The following is a 22,259-nucleotide window of genomic DNA, read 5'->3' on the forward strand; positions in this document are numbered from 1 at the left end:
TAATTTTTTACAATCTCTATAATTCAAAATTTTTAGAATATATAACTTCTTTTTTTTATAAAAGAAGAGAAGTAAAAACCCTAAATCGCTTTAAAATGTGTAACATAAGCAAAGGTCGCATAATATGTTTGGTTAAATACCTTTAATAAATTTTATGGGTAAAAAACAAGACTAAAATAATAATGTTTTTTTATGGAAGTCCTCAATTGAGTCCTTGTTTAAACCAAAACGAATTGTTTATCTAATGCATGTTGAGGTTTGTAAGACACTTAGTTTTCTAAGTCATAATATTCGCAGATTTCATCACCTCCTCACCAATCTATATCCTTTTTTTTAAAAAAAATATTGCATTAATTGTGGTCTAAATAATTTATTAATACATTCCAGTGTAAAAAAATCGGCTATCATATTGAATCTAACAATCCGCTGGCTGTGCTGGTAGAGTATTGATAATTTAATGATTATTTTTTTAAAAATATATGAAGGAGTACGCAGGAGTGCTATTATAATTAAAACGAGTTATTAATATAATTACATGGAAAATATATTGCAATAAAGTATTTTCAATATATCGCCGTAAATTTTTTAAAGCATCGTGTCTGATAATTTTGAAACTGCATTCTAATGTTTTATAAATTTATTATGAAGCTTGGATAATATTTTATTCATCATATGATATGGAGCTTAATTTTTTTTTGATAACAGATATTCAAGTAATACTTTTTAGAAATCATTAAACTTCATCGAAAATTTTTTAAACTTTATTTATTAAGTTAAATTATAGATATCTCATTTATCAAGTTTTTAACGAGCTAAAAGGGCTTTATATTAGATAAATTGTAAATATTTATAAAATTTTTAACGATTCTAATACGATATAATTTTCCCTGTAATTAATTTTCCTATAATAAATATAATTAGAACATTTATTTTTCGATGGCACTAGTTTTGTACATAAAAAAATAATATGAATCCTATTTTTTAAAATTTTTAATTTATTTAGTAGCATTGTGCTGATAAAAAATTGTATATATTACCTTATAACAGATTAAAAGTATCATATAAGGCTTTGGACTGGGTGCCATTAAAAAATAAAGTATGGTGGACTGCGAATAGGGGCAACCTAGTTGCAAGTATAAATAATGTTATTGACAATATTTTTGATAGCAAATATATTCTTGGCTAGGTGCAACCTAGTTGCAAATATAAATAATTATATTGACAAATTTTGATGACAAATATTAAAACTGATATATACCAACTTTTAAAGTATGAAAATATTAAAAAATGGCAACTTTCAATGTGGGTAAATTTAAAAAAATGATAAACATATATCTACTTTTAACATGAGTATTTTTAAAAATGAAATAATATATAACACCTTTGGTGAATTTGGATCTAACTGAAATTCCTTATGATACCAAATCTTCAGTAGCTTCTTTATTTTATTAAATAATAGATACACATCTAAAAGTGTGTCATGGTTTTAAATAGATAGCTGATATTCTAATAAAAATATGTGATCCTTTACCTATAATTTAAAAAATTTTCCTACTTTTATTTTAATCTTCTAGTTTTTAGGTGAAATATTTTAAAATTTATACATCTTATTTTCTACAAATAAAGGTGTAGAATTTTTTCATCTGATTCAGATAGATAAACAACATTTAGCTTATGTTAGAATGGTATTTTCAGAAAATCTATTTTTATATATCTGAATTTGTGGAATGAAAATTTTTTTTTATTTTAGAGGGGATTCCATTTAGTTTAGACATAATTAAAGCCACTTTTTATTTAAAATCAATAATATTATCATTTCTTTTTTAAACTTTATTTGGCTTTAATAATAAATAAATTATAATTTAAAAAGTTATCTTATATTTAATTTATATTTCTGTAAATTTAGTGAATATAAAATGACAAAAGAAGTTAAAATTACTGTAAATAATTATTAGGGTATTGTATATGAAAGTTATTATCCTCCAAAAAAAGCTTTTTTTGCTTAATTCTAACATCATTTATAAAAAATGAGAAAAAATTCAAGCAAACAAATTTAATTGAAATAATTTTATTCAATAAAAATATTCATTTCATTTACAACTATAATTCTAATAAAAACATAAATAATTACAAAAAAATACATTTAACAACAATCATCATAAAACCAACGAAACAAGGTTTTTAAAATAATTTTTGGCATTTGAATTGTAGCAAAACAAGTATTACAAATAATAGAAACATCATCATCTAAAGATAGGAAACATTTCTGACATCCAGGACTCTGCCATAATATTATTTTTTAAATCCTGTATCTGTCCCCATGCATCACTTGTCAAATATGATTTTATTATTTCAAAATTCACTTCATCATTTTTTAGACATTGCATATAATTTTTTATGGTATGAATATCATCAAAATCAACTTCCTTTACCTGGGGAGCATAAATGTGTTTTTATCTAGATATACCTAGATCATGATTTTTGTGATCTTTTATAAGTTTCACAATTACTAAAACTGTAAAGTTAAATGTGCATTCTTTTCTAAAGCTGGATGCCTTTCTTATTCTAGATGATCTTGACTTCTTTTTTAAAGAATATTTGCAAACAAAATATTTGGTATTTATATTGTTTCGATATTTCAATAGTTCTGATTTATATATGGATTATTAAGTTTTCCTTTTCATATATAGCCATTGACTTTTTAAAATCTTCTATGGAATTAAATGTTGCATTTAGATATAATGCCATTTATCTTTATAAAACATAAATTATAGTTAAAAATAATATTTACCTATTTTTTGATGAATTTCTTTGCAACCTTATTTACATATAGCTCAATATGGATTAACAAAAATTATAAAATTTAATGACAACTAAAATTTTACTGTGCATATAAATAGAATGCTTTTTTTATAAAATATAAATTATAATTAAAAATAATATTTACCTATTTTTTGATGAATTTCTGATGATAAAAATAGGACATTTTTTATTGGCAGGAAGAAGAAAAAAGGTTGAACACATCCTTTGCAGTATTAGGGTAATAGTTTTGCAGAAAACAGATCTATTCCAATATTATCATTGATTTTGGCCCTTTTATATATAGATATATTATTTTTAACTTGATAATTTTCAAATAAAGATGAGTAAAAGGAATTAAAATTTAATTTATTTGTGATATTTGAAAAAGTGAAAATGAAGCACACCTCCCTTCCCCCCCTATTTTCATAAATTAGTTGCCACCTTTTTAAAAATAACCTAACTTTTAAATATTTGTTTTTTATCAGGAAATTGTTTAGCATATATTTAGAAATCTAAAAAATATATTATATTCAGAGATGTTATAATATTATCCTTTTAGCCATTACCAATATCACTAAAATTAGAGACCTATATCAGAGGGTTTTTTCAGGTCCAGCAGAATCCAAAGAAAGAGGTTTAATAATTTTGTTTAATCAAACCAATCTAGATATTTTATTTTACAAATAGGTTGAGCCTGAATGAAATATTGAAAAAGTAAGATATTTTAAGTCTTAAAAAATCAGAAAAGTTATAAATGCAGGATAATTAATAATTTTGTTGTTAAATATAAAAACCCAGTGATTCACCCATACCACCTTTTCAGTCAATAATAACCTAATTGGTACCAAATTCTGAGTCAAAAATAATAATATAGTATATTTATATTGGAAAAAATAAAAATATATATCAATATAATATTATTTTTTTATTTATTAATCATTTATAGTTAATTTACTAAATTTTGAAGAAATAGGAAATAAGGATTAACAAAAATTTCTATATGATTATATATATATAAATTTATGGTAAAATGAACCTTTTTATAGCATAATGTTGATTATAAAAAAATATTCAAAGTTAATTCATTTTTCAGTATTGGGCACTGGTATAATAAATTTTTGTCCAATTAAAGTACTGACTATTATGATGAGTATCACATCTCTGATAAAAAACATTAACAAGATAGTTTATAAATTTTAGAATGTCTGTGTATGATCCATTCAGAAATAAATAATCAAGTCCGAATCTTGCCAAGTCCAAAAAATGTCTGTTTAAGTATGATCAAACTGAGCTGAGTTTTGGATTAGACCAGATTTGTACTCAAATCTTGCAGATAGTATTGGTATCAGTGCATCTCTGTTTATATAATTATTTTTTTTAGATTGTTTTTTAATAATTTACTATATTAATTCAATAATCTTCTCATTTTTTTTTTGATTTTCAACTTAGGTACCACCTTTATTAATCCTTGAAATGGAAAAAAATAATCATGTGTATTTTTTTTTTATTAAAATGAATTTACCAGGTTTTAAATTTCATATATTAATTATTGGGATCTGATCTGATTTCACAGATATTTTAAGTTTCATACTGTCAATCACTGCCTGTTATTAGCTATCCAATTTATATAATAATATGAGGAAAATGTCTATAGGGATTAGAAATAAAGATCAGCCCATTAAACTGGCCCATTCAGATTTTTGAAATGTTTTTTGAGGTCTTTAAATTATAGTTTTGTACAAGTTGTCCTACTATTTTTTGGCTGTAATGATTAATTTATCAAAAACTCACGTAATTCCTGGCCTATACAGTTATTTTTCGCATGTCTCATCCTGAATAAAATATTTAGTCTAAATTGTCTGGGCCAACCAGAAATTCTTTAGCCAGTTGTGCAGATCTCTGAATAGAATGAAACATATAACAAGTAAATAAATTTACAGATATTAGACAAAAAGGGCTATTTCGATTGAAACCCTAAAAATTCCATTTTGCTTGTTCCAATTTTTTTAAAATATATTTGCCGAAAGCTTGGACCGATAGGCCTATAATTCCTATGAGAATAATTATTAATTAATTACCTATATATTTGACAAAAAATATTTAATATTATTAACATGACAGTTAATATAAGGAAGGAGTACTATTTTTTATCCACCATAAAAAAATAGAAAACTAATGTTCAGAGTTTGAAATGCTCTTCAAAATAAAAAATCTTCGAAGAGGATTCTTGATTTAATTTTATTTAAAATTCCCAATTTTTTTTTTTGATTTTGTGATTTTTATTCATAAAAAATCTTTCATGATGAAATTGCAATTTTTTAATGCAATATTTTTTGGGAAAAAATCGGCATATCACTAATTAATTTTTAAAAATAAAATAAGAATATAACATTGAATAATAAAATAAAATAAATGATGTTACGATTGATTGACAAAATGTTTGAATATTTACAAAAAGATAAATATTTCACAGCCGAATTTAAACTTAGACCCGATTTGAAGGAATATGCAATTCAAACAACATTTGCATTAATCCTTCTCTATTTTTTGCAATCCCCTATACAAGAATGCCCATAACTAGACATTTTGCCACACATAAAAAAATTAATATTCATTATTCTTCTAGTAAAATTTTGGGTAGATAGGATTTAAAGTCACAGTGATACATGCGGGTTAGGGTATATATAATAGAAAGAATATTATTGCTTTTCAGGGTGTGTAAATAAATATTAGTTTGATTTACATCATTTTTTTAAACTAAACATATTTATTATTAAAATTTATTACTTACAAATCACTTGACATTTTTTACTCCAAATATCAAATATTATTTAAACTTATTTTAGCAAAATTATATTTTTTTTTTGGGGGGGGGGGGGGCTTTCTCATAAGCTTAAAAGCTATTGCAATGTAATTTTTTGATCAAATTTCATATCCATATATTCATCATCTTCAAACGCTTGTTGTAACCATGCAATTAAAATCATTTTTTTAGGTTATGTTCAAAATATCAAAAAATTAGATTCGCAACTTTTGTAACTTTATTGATAAAGAAGATAAGTTTTTTTTTAATATAAAAATAAAAACATGTCCAAAATATAATTCTAGAGAATTTTAAAAATTTAATATACGATTTCGTTAAAATTTTAAAACTTCTGAAAGTTTTAAAACTTTTCGATTTAAAAATGGCCTACTTGATACTTTTTTCTAATGATTTTTTTTTATATTTGCAAAATGTTTAAAAATATGTTTTTTCAGCATTCATTCCTTTTTAATATGAATAAAGATATCACATCAATACGGTAGTATACTATTTTAGAAAATCCAAGATTAAAAACTTTGGTCATATATCCAACCTTTTTGAAATTATCTGATTCTCTCATTTTTTAAATTTTTTTAAGAAATATCAATGATACTCACTGTGTATTTTAACATAGGCGTATTCAGGATTTTACTAAGGAGGAAGTACTATTAGGTGGGGTTTTCTCCATCAATCAATTTTATTGTTCTTTAAGTCCACTTATTGTATGCTTTTGTCTATATTAGATTTTTAAAATATTAAAATCATTTATTAAAACTATTATATATAATATCTATAAAAATGTAAAAAAAATAATAAAATAATACAAACTTAAAAAAAAAATTTAATTTTACGAAAAACATAATTGAGTTCCTAAAAAGGAACAATAATAAAATATGAAAATATTGAATTGTATGTTCCCTCTGATGAATAGGAATTCCCTTGGTTCAGATATTTGCAATTTGATTTTATAAAAATAATTTTGGGTTGTCACTTTTTTTTTGAATTATAGTCAATATTTTAAAAAGCTATTAACTGTTACTAATTTTTCTTTCAAATTCTTTCTTTTAGTGATATACACACCTAGTAAAAAAAATTTTTGGGCCCGACTGCTTTAAATTCGAATAAGACATCATTTTGAGTTTGCGTCCCCCCCCCGCCACCTTTCTTACTTATTGGGGCCAAATATTTTTAAATTAGGAATTACTGTAAGTAATAATATATTATATCTAATTGACTTTAAATTATTTTGCTCAGTATAAAACTGAAACCGCCAGAAATTTTTTTCCTTGTTTGTCTGGATTAGAAATTACTTAAAATTGAAGCTAAAATTTTTTAATGATTTTCTTAGATTTATTTCTAAGAATCTAAGACGATTTTGCCGAATAAATTTTTTGACCTTTTCAGAATTTTGATTTTTAAAATATTTCGGAAGAATATTCCAAATCGCTCTGATATTTTGCTATTATATATGTTTTTTTCACTTTTAAGCGCATTTAGCTTAAGTGCTTATTAATATTATATTTACCTTAAAGGTGGGGTGGGGTAATATAGTAATAACTTTTTCTAAAACGTATATGGACAAATAATATTCTAGACTACACTTTGATTGCAGTCAATATCGGAAAAAGTATTTTCTTAGAGTGCTATTAAAATTTATCATTAGGTTCTCGGGTTTAGGGTTGGTAAGGGTGATGTTAAAAACGTCTAAAAAAGAAGTTAAGCAAATTCGTTACCATTACTATATTTTAAGAGGGGTGAGCCTGGGTCAGGGAGTTGGGTGTAAATTAATTCTAACATAATTTTTCGACATGGGTATCAATCAATGAAAGTTAATCAAATGATCTGTTTACGTTGGTGCTCATCCCTTTGTTTTCAGGGGTTGTCTAGACGAAAGGAGGGGGGCTTGGGGGTTAAAAAAATCTGATATAATATCTCGACATGGTTTTTCAAATAAAATATTCTACTTTTTTGTTAATCATCCGCATTACTTAAATTAGTGATCTACATCGGGCCTAATTTTTCAAGACTGGCCCGGCCCGAAATTTTTTTTAAAAAAGTTTTGCCGGCCCGAACCCGAAATTTTTTTTAAAAAAGTTTTACCGGCCCGAACCCGAAATTTTTTTTAAAAAAATTTACCGGCCCGGCCCGAATTTATTTAAATATAGAAATTAATTTTTATAATTACTCAAAATACAAAACATATGTTATATGTCGTTTAGTTTCAATAAATAAAATCAAATATTTTTATTTTGCATAAAAAATTCAATATAAAATTGATAAATTTAGATATATTTGAAAAAATTTCCAAAATCCAACCCCACCCGGCTCAAACCCGATTATTACACTCGAGCCGGGCGTAACTTTGCAGATCTCTACTATAAATCATGTGGAAGAGGGGGGGGGGTATTATATTAACTTTTTACTAAATATATTAGCATAATTCTTAACTGAAATAAAATAAAAATATCCTTTGATTGCTTATTAATCATCATTCCTAAATTTTGAATATGGTTATGTGTGGGGGGGGGGGGGGTTGAAACTTTTTTAAACATTTTAAACATGAGTGCCAGTCAAATGGAAGATTTATCGATCTAATTGTTAGAAATCATTCTAGGACTTCAAGGTGGATTGCTTGTGTGGGGGGGGGTGGTTATAATAGTTCGATTAGGTTTTAAATTAAAGCTAATATAATATAAATTAAATACCCAGTAAAAAATAAATAAAAATGCATTATTGAAATGTATTTATATAGGTTCTATACAATTATTTATGATTAGGGGGAACTGGAAGAGCTAATATTTTTTTAAAGATAATTTATAATCATATACAAATTCATAAAATTAACAATAAAGAAAAAAATTCTTAACAATAACATATTTTTCTGGGCAATTCATTTTTTATAATCTGAGCATTTCAGTTTTAATTCTGAGCGTAAATATGAGCCTATATATCCATCTGGTGGGTTATTTTAAAATCATATCTATTTTTAAGATGTTACTTTCTTTAAAAAAAATAACTATTAGTGCATTGTATTATGGCTATGTGTAATCTTATAACAATATGTTTTTCATCATGCCATTTTATAACCTAATAATGATTTATGAATTGCAATGATGATAACCTTATAGCATTCTTTTTCCATTCTTTAACTTTTTAAAAATTTATAAAACCATACTGAATATGTGTAGTTTTGTAACATTATAGAAAAAAAAGTAATTGACTCTAATAATTATTTAAATTTCTCTCTCTCAAAAATAAACTTGTTTAAAATAACTTGTTACATTGACAGTTACTTTTGATAATTACCTCTCTAAACTTCATTTTAAATATATTATTTTTTATTATGCAAAATAAAATACGATTAATATTTAAATGTATTTGACCAAAAAAAAATTAGGCTTAAATATTTATTTGATTTTAACAAATGGGTCATTCCATGTCAAATCGATCAAAAAAACACGATTCTCGGCCGACCTCTATCAATTTTGATAAAAATCCTTAAATAAACTAAGAATCTTGTAATTTATATTTGAGTAAAATTTTAGTCGCCCAGCCTTTTTACTTTTGTAGATATTTACGGTCAAAACATGAAAATTGCCTTTTTCTGCGAGTGTCTATTAATGATTGATTAAAAATTACGAGATTATATACAATAAATCTAATATTAAAATAAAGAATATACTTTTTATCTTCAGGAAATATGAGTAAAAAATTGAAAAGTTATTTTTAAAAATTTCTAGACCTCTTATTCCCAGAATAAAATTTAAAATTCTGATAACGAAAATTGGGTAAAATCGATTTTTATGAATTAGATACACATATATTACCATTCTATGAGTTTAAAAAAATTAGAATGGAGCTGATACACTTCATGGGCAAAATCGATAAAAACCAGTAAAAAAAAATGTAAAATGTATTTTTATATTATAGAGGGCGTTTATTTATTATGATCCTAATATTGTTATTAATATATTTTTACGATTATTCCTATATAACTTCTCTACGACATTCCTATACAAGAGGAGAACTACTTTTATACTATGCATACTATATTTTATTGTGAATTTATTTATTTATATTATATTTATATTTTTATATAATAAATTCACATTTATGTTTCTATATATAATATAATTATGGGTGGTGATAATTAATTATTCATTCCTTGTTTCATAATATAACGCTTGTTACACTGCCATACGTCTTTCTAAAAAAATGAACATGAATTAGAATGCAGATAAACCGAAAATATAAATTTCCCTTAGACTAAATAATAGAGCTCTGCCGATTTACCCGATCCTATATTTTCCGGTATTCACCCAAAATTAATCTGTCAATCAATACGGGTTATCGGATCTGATTTGGTCGGATAAATAAAGAATCTAATGATAATTCGACACATCTCTATTAAATAATAGCTTTACTTCCAACAAATAGGACTGTCATTTAAATAATAATTATAGACTAGGGAAGGACAATTATCATCATATAATATAGCATTATTTTGCTTACTAAAGTATCATTTTAACCTTTTCTAAGTAGCATTTTGTAATATGTAAAAAAAGTGAATGTCAACCAGGATTAGTTCAAACCGCTCTACTATTCGATATTGTTCCAGATCGAAAAGACCGAATGTATTTACTGAAAACAACTCACTCATGCAGCCGACATTTTTTTTAAAAAAAATTCTGGTTATATGTTGATGGAGATCTGTCAAAACCGGATCCCAGGCCGGGAAAATTTGAAACACTTTTTCGTAAAATTTCAATACAGTCGCCTATATTTTTTTTGAATTTCATGCTAATATTTTGATATACTATTTAAAAAATAAAAATATGTTAATTTCTTTGTATTTTGACCTCTCTAACTAAAATACTATTTATAAATAATAATGTAAATTAAACAAATTATTTATGATGTGATCTAAAAACAAATTCCCAATACAGATATTTAACACAATAATTTATATAAAACGGTTGTTGTAGAAATAGATAAGCCATAGAGGAGAGATATAAGAGCCTTAAATAACATTTGGGAAAATATTATAAAGAGACATAAAAAATGTGTTGACTCATAAATTCATACAAAATAGTTCGGGCCGTGATGGATTTAATAAAATTATAACGGGCCGGGCCTGACTTTTCGTAAATTTCCGACCGGGCCGGACAAAAAATTTAATGGGCCGCTAAATTTTTAGCGGGCCATGCCTTATAAGACCTCAATATAAAATACGCTTAAAATTGATACTAATTTGAAATGAAACTTTTCGAGATAAAATGCTGTACAAATTTTTTTACACTTATCAGCAATTTTTTTTTTGTCTTTTCAGATCAAATTTTTTTGTATCTTTCTGACATGATTGGTCCCAATTCGGTTATCGTTCGGCCACATGACAATGTGTTAATCATTTTTAAAATTCGATATCCACTACCCCCTCCGCACCACTTAATATTTTTATTGCCTCTATAGTGAATAAGGGGTAAAGGATGCCTATGAAATGAGCAACTACACGATTGTCTCTACCAGCCAGAGATTTATTTTCGTAAAATCCAAAAAATGGCTAAGGTGATTGATAAGTATTGAATTGTTTTGTATTTTTTAGAAAATGTTTATTTTCATTATTTATATTATCATATGAATTTGAATAACTAAAAAATGAGATTTTGAAAAAAAAAATTGCTATTTCGATATTTCCATAATTACTAATAAAGACACTACAGTGATTATATTTTAAATCCGTTATTATAATGTTGTTATTATTGCTGTGATAGTTGACCTCAGAAGATGTGATTTCTATCATTTATTTCTTTTCATTGGAGCTATATAATATGATAATCCAAATCAATCAATATTAAAGAAATCGGTTAGCCTTACATTAACAAAAAGCGGGAAATTATAATTATGACATTTATGAATAAAATTTAATTTTAATTAAAAAAAAATTAAATTCATTGTATTGGGTATACAATTAATTTAATTATAAATTAATATTTGCCTATATTTATCATATTTTAAAAATATAATTATTCTATGAGTTATAATTTAAGAAAATGTTAATAATTCTTTTAGCTAAACATGACCAAGAGTTAATGGTTTGCATCGGGCCTTATTTTTCAAGTCCAGCCCGGCCTGAATTTTTTTTATAAAAATTTGTCTCCCCAGGCCCGATCTCTAACCAAATTTTTTTACCCAAAAAGCCCGACTCGAAATAAAAATTATTTGTTCACGAAATTATTTAAATATAGAAAAAATTCTACGAATAAAAAGTATTAAGCTTTGTTTCTTGCAAGAATTTCAAAATATATCAATATATTTGACAAAATATAATGATATTTTATTTAAGCCCGACTTAGGCCCTACCAAGCCCAAACCGAAATTATTCCCGAAACAAAACCCGTTCTTATGGGGTATGGGCCGGCCCGTGATTTACAGATATCTATCAAGAGTTACAAACTAGTTGTTTTAGTGGAACATTATATTTAATCAAAAAATTAATGAATATTTTTTCCGATATATTGTAGCGTATCTTGCAGGACTCTAGCTTTTATTATTCGGTTAGAGTTAGTAGCTTTAATCGTAGCCTTTTTCCAACGTACCAATTTAAATTACTCTATTTTTACGTTGCGAAAAGAGCAATATTTTATCAGCTAAAATATCTAATGAAATGTGTGTGTTTAAATTCTCTAAACTCTTCTTTCGTGTTAAAGACTAAATAGCTAGCTAGGATGGTCTCTTAGAGTTCAATTTGTTTGATGCTAAAATTAGGTTGGGTTTTTTGAATAAATATTTTTCATAAAAAATATGGTTTAGCCCTAACTAATATATTTCACAATTGGAGGATAAATTGGGAAAATGAAGGAAATCCGCTGAATATAGGAAAGAGTAAAATATAGTTTGAAGCATAAATCACGCTAGACGATGAGATGGGTATTTTATTTTTTTAAAAAAATCCGTGCATGGCATATAATTTAGGAAAAAAGGTTTTCGCCACGTGATAATGCTTTGTTGAAAGTTATCAGCTAACAGTTTGTAAATTCGGATACGGAGAGCGATCGAAAGAAAGGGGACTGGGTATGTATAGTCATCGGTTGTGCGTTTAATTTAAAATAGTTTTCAGATCAAAATAAGTGTGCGCTTTATTCCGCGACTTTGACCTCTTTTAGTTATGGCCCTCTAACATGATGGTTGGATGCAAGTTCAGCATCATTAAAATCTCAGAGGAGGAACTCTTTTATCAACATAGTCAGTATCCATTTTGTATTTTAGCACCAAAGGGGCCTCCTTTATTGGCTTGGCGAATGGGTCTCGAGTAGAGACTCGCAAGAGACAAATTTTTTCGACCCGACCCGTAGGAAGAAAAGCTTCACCCGATAGGTCGGGTTGGTTCGGGTTTAGTAGACATCTAGTCTCGAAAGCTTTCCTCTTGCCTTTAAAAAAATCAGATTTTTACGAATTCTACACTCATTACACTTAGAGTAGACTTTACTTATATAAATTGAAAAATGAATACGTTCTTTTAAATGCATGAGTTAGGTAAGTCGCGTCAAATTATTCGAAATATCCAAACGTCAATTAAATTATTATTATAAAATTATTTATTTTTATATTATAAATTTAAAAAGTTAAATATTATATATTTAAAAAAATTCAAGAAATTATATTAACATTTAAAAAAAAATTATTTATGTGTCGTCCTAATAACCTTATTATTTTTTAAAAAAATAATAAAATTTTATTTATTTCATTTTTAATTTATCTTTAATTTATTTACCTATTTCATCCAACCTATAAAATTTTAAAACGTCTACACAATAATACACCTAAAGAAGTTTAAAAAAAGGAAGAATTTAAAAAAAATATTCTATCTATCTATACCTATATAATGAATAATATTCTATTCTATCGTGTTCAAATTCATAAATCATAAGTCACCCACATAATACTGTTACACATCATTATTTATTATTATGATTATATATTTTTTTAAAAGATAAACTCGTACTGGCCGAGTTGATTTAAAAATAACACATTTAAATTGTATCGATCAATCAGTAACAAGATCATATGATTAGCGAAAGTCAGCGGAGTTCATTGGCTGCACCCGGATCGAACTTATGAACCAGGTGGAATCAATTTATAGGATAGAATATCGGACCGATCTGATATTTTTAAAAACTCTAAATTCGGCTCCTATGATATTTAATATTTCACAGCCCTAATATTTAATCAGGGATCTGTAGAGGGCTTGAAATATCATAATTAGAGTTGCTGTGCTATTTTGTGAAGGGCAATATTATACATTGAAACTTATTGTTCTAAATGTCACAAAATTATATGAACCGTGAATAAATATTTGCATTATAGGATCGGGGAAAGGAGGGAGGGGGGAATTCGTTTGTCAAAAATATGCATGCATTGAAATCAGTGGTTGCCTATAAATGTCGTTCAATGGAAGATCTTTATGTATGCTCAGTTTTTAACGCATTGTTCAATTAAAAAAAAATCGGGTCCCTCTCAAAATAATTGATATCTAAGCTCGATCTGTATCTCATTTAATTTTAAATGTCCAGATCATTGCAGTATAGTAGGTGAGGCCGGGGTTATATTGTCCATAAAAAATTGAAGTGCTATAAGAAATAGACAAAGCAATTTTTCTAAAATCTTTAAACGTAATTTTATTCTTTACATATATCTCTACGGTAGAAATTAATATTTAAGAAAAAAATCATTAAATTTTTAATTAATGCGAAATTTAAAAAAATAAAAATTTAAGTTTTATGAAAAACACTCGGGGTACCTATTATCTTTTTACGTTGCGTGTCATAGCCCTTTTTTATTTTTAGATTTTAAAAAATTTTTGATATAAAAGTATTGATTCTAAGTAATAAATAAAAATAAATTGTCAAACATTTTAAATTTATTAGGGTTCATCTATATCATATATATCACCCGGAAGATCTTGTTGTCACTTAAAACTGTCATATAATTACAAAAATAAAGTCAATCATCATATTGTCATTAATGGTCCTAGACAAGCTAGTGGCTTCTAATATTTTTATAAATTTAATTGGATTTTTTTTAATTCAAAATAATCCCTACTTAAAAATGGCTAATATGTACCACGCCCCTCAGGTCTTCACAATTAATTAAAATTTAATTTGAATATAATTACCATAAATTGTATCAATATTTTATGTATGTCTTTATCATTTAGAATTAAATTAAGTCCAAACAACGTTTATAAAAGAAAATTTAAAATTTAAAAGTTACTTTATGTTAAAAATTAAATTTGTTTTTATAATTTTTTATGATCAATTTTGTTCGAAACATTTTTAGATCTACTTAAGCACCTTATTAAAATTGTGGCTTAAATTTCAAATCTTAAAGTTTATTAGTTTTTAAATTATCTGAGAAGGAAATACCTACCCCAGGAACACACTATCCCAGGTCTCCCCTACTTTGAGATATTGATTTAATAATTTTTCTTGTTCCGAATTCTTAAATCATTAAAATAATTTTCAAAACTAAACAGATAGTGATGTGTTTGATATGTTATATATTCACTTATTTTATTGTAAAGATCCTAATTCTCCAGGCGCGGTCTGGATTTAAAAAAAGTATTTTCAAGTCCGGTACTGCCCTTTTTTATAGCCGGTGCTGGCTTTTCAATAGTCACAATTATAACCTGGTTTTTTTATTAGGTGCCGTCTGGGGTTTTTAAAAATTATTTTAACCCTAGGGAAATTGGAAAATATTAATGCGAATGAATGTGAATTATTTTACTGATTTTTCGATTGATTAATTAATATAATTAAAAAATTTGGCCCGGTCAATTGTAATTACTAATCCCAACCCGGATTTTTAAAATTGTATCCTTTTATGGCCGGTTTCGAGCTAGGATGGATATCCGGGTTTTATACAGAGGTTACAGGTCTTTGAATATTTTTTTTATAGTTTAAGAGAAAAAAAACCCCAAAAGGATGTTTAGTTTGCTATGCGAGGAAAATAGGAAGTTTATATCTGAATGCGAATTCCTACTTCTTGTTGTTATTATTCAGAATTGTTAACGTTCCTTTTTAAAGGGGGTTAGCTTCCGCTCCTATCATCTTAAAAGGAGATAGCTCCCATTTCTTGCTATTGAGTTTATAAAAGGAGTGCTTCCACTGCTTTGATCTTAATTTTTATAATATAAAGTACACAAAACAATCATAATTTTTATTTATTTATATGTTTTAAATCAAGGAAAATGAGCGTCAAAAAAATTTATAATCATTTATACTTTTAATCAGGGGTAAATTTTCTAAATTTGGATCTAACAAGCAGCCAAGCCTCTCGCCTAGAACCTGTTTTAACAATACTAAGCAAGTGCTCAATGGGAGCACTATAGGGAAAAGGGGTATGGTATTTTATAAAAAAAAATTTTTAAATCATTATAATTAACAAATATATTTATTTCTACTGTATGATAAAAAAAAATTTATCTCGTTTATTATCATCTTGATAATCAATTTGATTGAATCCAAGAAAATCTTCTAAATCATTGGAGAGTATATTCGGTGTATAGGCATTTTTATGTTTGGAATTTGTTTTCTTATAAAATTAATTAATTTATATTTTAATTTCTCTATTTTTATCCCTGCTTATCCATTCCCAATTCAATTTGAATGTGGAATGGATAATAGCAGCAATGAACTTACCATTATAAACTGGCAACAATCTAAAGTTATTTAAAAAAATATAATTTTGGCAAAATCCTAAATCTGTAAAATCTTGCTCATTCGAAGTGAGTTTAGATTAAATCACCCCTCCTTATGCCATCACATAAATTATCAAGATCTTAGAGTTTTCGCGTAATATTTTACTTTAGGAATCATGGATTTATTGTATGAATTTCATCTTGAGGTATTTGGACATATCAAATATCTCGCCAATTTTTTAATTGCATTATCAGTCATATTTGGGGATATATTTTATATTTTCCATAAAGACGACACTTTTGAAATGAGCTTTGGGATACGATCTTAAATCTTACAGTTTCTAAAGCTTTCTCCCTGTCAACTATGCCCAATAAGTTAATATCGTGACAGACACAGAGTGAATGTTGTGTTAGAAAATCATAACTTTCTGCTCTGTTAATCAGTAATCGTTTGGAAAATCTTCATCCTTTTTCAGAATTTTTATGCCCAAACTTTCAATTTTTTAGAAGAGAAAAATAATTCTAGCAGGATAGAAATTTTATTTCACCCATTTCAATATTTTGTATATTAATAAAACTCGAAGGTTTTTATGTTTTTAATTTAAAGCTAAAAAAATGGAGAACAAAAAAAATAATAAAAACTAAGTTATACTTTAATATAAAATTAGAGGAGCGTCCTTTCCATCTTAAAAAGGAGCTAGCTTCCACTATCGCTCTCTAGTTTTGAAAAATATCGGAGCGTCAGATGCTTTCAAAAATGTAGCGGCTAATTTTTTTAAAAATTTACATTTTTTACCAGTACTAAATTTAGTTAAAAGCGTTTTCCCCGTAAATTCGCGCCAACTAAATCAGGTTTTACCACATATAATTAAAATAAATTTTATTTTCCAAATGTTCAATCTGAGGGAGGTTGTTGCATTTAAGATAATAAGTTTTATTATTTAGTTATATATATTTTTTGTATTATACCCCCCCCTCTTATTTATTGTCGATTTTATTTATCCATGGGGTTTAGACCTAAATTTGTTTATAGATACATAAAAACAATAGTTTATTTATTAAAAACAAAATGCAAAATTTGTTCTTGAATTCAAAAAATTTTTGTCTTTCTTTTATTACCTTTTTTAAAATATATTTTTGAATTTAAATAATTTTTTTCCTTGTATTTAAAAATAAATGCCTTTAAAATTTAAAAATATGACCCGAATAAAAGTACCCCGGACAAAAAGACTCCGTAGAAAAATATTTAAATCTTAATGATTTTTTTAGATGCTTAGAAAAATAGCAAAGTTTAAAAAAAATATCAACTTCTTCCAAACAAAAATATTCAACGAATGATATTGCGCAGCCACTGCTTTTTTTTAAACCTTTATAAAAAACCATGGACATATGTGGATTACTGGGGAGATGTTTCTAGCTACGTGGTTTATGGCTACGTCTGATATGGGCTAGATCTTATCTAAGCATTATGAGATATACTTTTTTATTAGAAAACCTACTTTATAATGAAAGCAGGACTGGCGCCAATACATAATTGGTTTGGTTCAAGATCAAAAATAGGAGCAAGAAAGATAAGGGTTAGGGTTTATAATGGAAGGAAAAATACTAATTTTATAGACACCAAACCCAATACATTCGGTAAAGCTAACAGATACTTAGAGCGGCGTATAATAAATTAATTTAAAAAAGTTATTAATTGAGATATTTCTTTAATGTCTTTTTGTCCGAGGATATGTTTGTCCAATATCTGTCTGTTCAGTGTATTTTAGTCCAAAACATTTATGTCCGGAATTCTTAAATATATGTATCTGCTTCCATTTTAGCAAGTCTTCCTAGCTCACTTATTTTTTCACCATCTATATTCTCGGTGTCTTAATTTTCAAACCTGAGGGATTTGGGGTCTAAAAAAAATCTTTAATTAACATATCAAGAATTTTTTTCGCCCTAATCTTTGAGATAAAAAAAATGAAATTTAAAAAAACTAAATAAAACAATGATATAACATTTCTACAAAAAAGATTTGAATTTGGGAGGAGAGGTTGGAGATCTTTTGAATTAACCTTTAACTCTAATTTGCTGCTAACTTCAAAAGTGGCTTCATAATTACCCACAGCCCAGCCTTCAATTTTGGAGATGGCGTCAATTCGATCCCATAAAAAATGAAGAGGCATGTTTTGACCCCTAAATATAAATTCAAAAAAAAATAAAATGATTTTCCATTTCTATGATTTTCTATTTCTATCGTCTTGTAAATATACAATTTTTATATATCTAAGCTCGGGAGAGAGGGTAAAAAAATATTATTTCTGTCGCAACTTGATCAAACAAAAATAAATTTTTTATTTTTCGCTTTAAAAATATAAATCTGTAAATATTTGTGTTCGAGTTGTTAATTTATCGCCTTGGAGTTTTATATATTTATCATTATACATTGCTAGCTTCCGCTTCCCCTCCCCTCCATTTTGTTTGATAGTCAATTTGTTTTATTTTCCACGTGGGGTTATTTTATTTTTTTTAAAAATAGATCTTAATGAATATTTAATATTATTTACTAACCCTAGCTTAAAATTTAAAATTACATTTAAAAAAAATTATAGTTATTATATTATTTATTCAACCAGGAGGGAGGAAGCGGGAAAATAAAATATAACATTTTTTATTGACTAATGATATATCTGGCTTGAGAAAATAATGATTTTTATAATTCTTTAATTTTTTAGGGTGTTTTAAAGGCTCCCAGGGTTGTAAGGTTAAGAGGATAAGTGTTAATACGCTTGAATCAAGTGTTCCTGCCAGGGCTCAATTTCAGTTGGGGATTTTTGATTTGCCAATTTGTTGGTGTGTAATTGGACATGAGCAAAAACTTGATGTTGGATAAGCGTGATTGAAAATTTGACATATATTTATTTTATAACGCTATAAATGCCTATTATCACTTTCCTATCTGCCTACCTGACCTCATTTAACATACTTGAAGCCGGTTTCTAAGAAGGGGAGAAAACTCATTTAATGAATTTGACGAAGTTATAAATTTTATAATTATAAGTTCTTTTTTCTCTTTTTTGTATCCGCTATTCGAAAAAATTAATCTCAATTTTAAATCCCCAAAAAAATTATCTTAGGCGTCAGCCATTTAGCCAATATATAAATCGATAATATAAAAATAAGTTCTTATCTTATTGAGATCCATTATTTCTCTAGATCATTTTTAATGATAATTTTTTATTTACAAAAGAAAACAACAGATATACCCAACTTTATCGAGAACAAATAGTTTATATTAATTAAATCGCCGCGACTCAAATCATTCCACTGGGACCAAAAAAAATTTATCTATTTATATTTTTCAAAATTATTTATGTCGAGATGATAATTTTTGCAGAATAAACTAGACGTATCCAAAAAAGGCTTTATAACAATCGTAAAGGTTCTTAGATCTCTATTCAACCTAATAACAATTAGTTAATTAATTTTATTATTATTATGATTAAAAAAATTTTAAAATAATAGTAACACATTGTTTTTTTATTCTTATGTCCTAAAATATATGGGATTACTTGATCCACGCTCAACTTTGCCCAAGGTTCGGACCACTTAAACAAATACTGCTCATAAACACTATTTTACCTTTACCTTGAATTTTGCTCACTTAGAAATTGATTCGTAAAAATATTCATCGATAAATCAATCAATAAGATTTTTTTTTCCAAGTTCGTTTTTTGACCAGAAATTTATTATACTCGCAATCGCCTAGTATTCTATTCCACGCCTCTACCACCTCAGTGATGAACCTTAACTAATTAGACAGATATTCGAGATTCTAAAAAAAGAAGGAAAGACTTCAAAATCTGTAATTTACTAACCGCCTGATCGTTTTTATCCGCAAACTAAATTATATATTCCGACTAAGTTTATTATGCGTTTTTCCTCCTTAGTTGCCCGCAAGGTTTATAGCAACAAATCATTCCTCGTCAAATGGGTCTTCCTGCTCGTGACGCTCTCCTTACTCGGCCATTTTTTCCTCTTCAAGGTAAACACAGGCGACCGCTACCTGCCTGATAGCGACGGCGGACCAAATGTATTTGTCGATCGGTCCGGTCGTCGACGACCCATTAAGCAGCGGGAAGAAGGCGGGAAAGAACCTCAACCCCCTCATGGAGACGACGGGTTCGGGGAAATCCCTGCATCAATCAAAACCGATCGTTATGAAAATAAAGATTTAGGTGGAATGCGACAAAATACAGCCTTTTTGGAACCTAACTTCGGAATAACCAAGGTAATTTATTTTTTTAAAAAAGGTCAATCTAGAAGTGAGGTGTAAAGGAGCGGTCAATAAAATTCGGCCCTAAAGTCCGGCTCAAGAGAAATGATTCATGACGAGGCAAGTTTGCAAATTTTATAAAGTTCCCTTTTTCCTTCATAAAAAATTATTGGGGACTGGGCAACTTATATAAAATTATTTTAGGGTTAGACCGGGCTAAAAAATCGATCAAGTTAGGACTTAGGCTTTCAACTTTTTATATAGCCACTCGTTTATTATGTATAATACTATAACCAATCTTATCTTAGTCTACATCAGCCCTTTACCATATACATGGTTTAATGGTTTTCTCCGTTCCGCCATTACTTACAGGGAGATTAATAATTGTCACGTGGGGGATTAAGTATTTTATAAAATTTGTGAAGGTTAATTATCATTTTGAAGTATCAATACGGAATATATCGGCTGGTACCTTGATAGGCCCATCTTTCGCTATTATCCGACCTAATAGCTGAATGTACGGAAGCTCCAAAACTTTGGTCGATTGATATACCTAATTATAGTAAAGATAAGAGCGTCATTTAAATTTCTATAGCATAATGAAAGACTTTTAAAGGGATATAATGTTTAATATTATTACTATATCTTAAATGTCAAAACCCCAAAATACAGGAAATGATCATAAAATCAAATCGCCATTTTTTTCTCTCAAATTTTTGTTATACAGCTATCAGAGACCTTCTTGGGCTTTGTTTTTTGATCAAACCTGCAGTAAAAAAAAATTGTAGGCGCATAATAACTTTCATAAATTTTACCCAAGCCCATATCCAAAATTTAATTTATTGTATTCAATGAAAATAAACAATATTTCGGCTTATTTAGGAAATCATTTTGTTTGCAATACTGAAATTTATTATTAGATGAAAAAAATTGCTATATTTTTTTTAAAGTTAGCAACTATATTAAATAAGCCAAATTCAAATGAAATTTTCTTAGGCCCAAGCCCATCCGGCCGCCCTTGAAGGTCTCTGATACCTATAAGATTAATTAATAAATATGCAAATTTTCTTGGGCTAAGCACACGTTTAAGAGATATCGCATTTTAATCAGGGTAGGGAAAATTTTCAGAAAATTGTATTTGGATACAGATACTTTATAAAATTAAGATACAGGATACTAGATACTTTGGAAAAATTTCAATTAAATACAATATACTTGTATCTTTTAAAAAAAGGTATCTAAGATACAAGATACTTTTAAAAAAACTTTAAATTGTCAAAATCAAAATGTATCAAGCTCTATTTTTTTTAACTATAATATAAATTTATAAAAAATATGAAAATAACAAATTTGTTATATATGATAATGCGATATAAAGATATATTTTTTAAAATTATATATTATAATAATGAAAACAATATCTGAACAAATAATTAATTAGTAAATATCAATAAATCAGCATAAGTCTTTGACGATTTGGTCTATTCACCATATTAGCAAAGCTGAATAATCGATCAAGGGGGGCAGAGGATGGTAATATTGTGTTAAATTTAATAAATATTTCTTTTATATATTTATAACTATTTAACATATTTATATTGCACCTGTCATCTTTCATATAATTTAATCCTCTAATTCATTATCATTTATTGAATTATTTTTGGATGTGGTACTTTTAAAATAAAAGTAATCATCAT

At 26.8% G+C, this 22,259-nt stretch overlaps 1 protein-coding gene across 3 annotated transcripts in view; it reads left to right on the plus strand.

Moving 5' to 3' along the window:
* Positions 1-580: 580 nt before the first annotated feature.
* The window catches only part of LOC135922567 (polypeptide N-acetylgalactosaminyltransferase-like 6), a 77,496-nt gene continuing 55,817 nt past the window's right edge, over positions 581-22,259 (plus strand). Inside the window, exons 1-3 of one of the 3 annotated variants that reach the window (XM_065456969.1) lie at positions 698-713; positions 1,048-1,133; positions 19,537-20,577. In XM_065456969.1, the coding sequence (XP_065313041.1) occupies positions 20,218-20,577 (360 nt within the window). In that variant the 5' untranslated portion in view covers positions 698-713; positions 1,048-1,133; positions 19,537-20,217. Of the gene's footprint in view, positions 714-1,047; positions 1,134-13,533; positions 13,550-19,536; positions 20,578-22,259 lie in introns of those variants that run through there. The other 2 variants (XM_065456968.1, XM_065456970.1) reach the window with 2 other exon arrangements.

The sequence above is a fragment of the Gordionus sp. m RMFG-2023 genome, chromosome 1 (genome assembly GCF_954871325.1).
Source record: "Gordionus sp. m RMFG-2023 chromosome 1, tfGorSpeb1-WG-v2, whole genome shotgun sequence".
Lineage (NCBI taxonomy): Eukaryota > Metazoa > Nematomorpha > Gordioida > Chordodea > Parachordodidae > Gordionus > Gordionus sp. m RMFG-2023.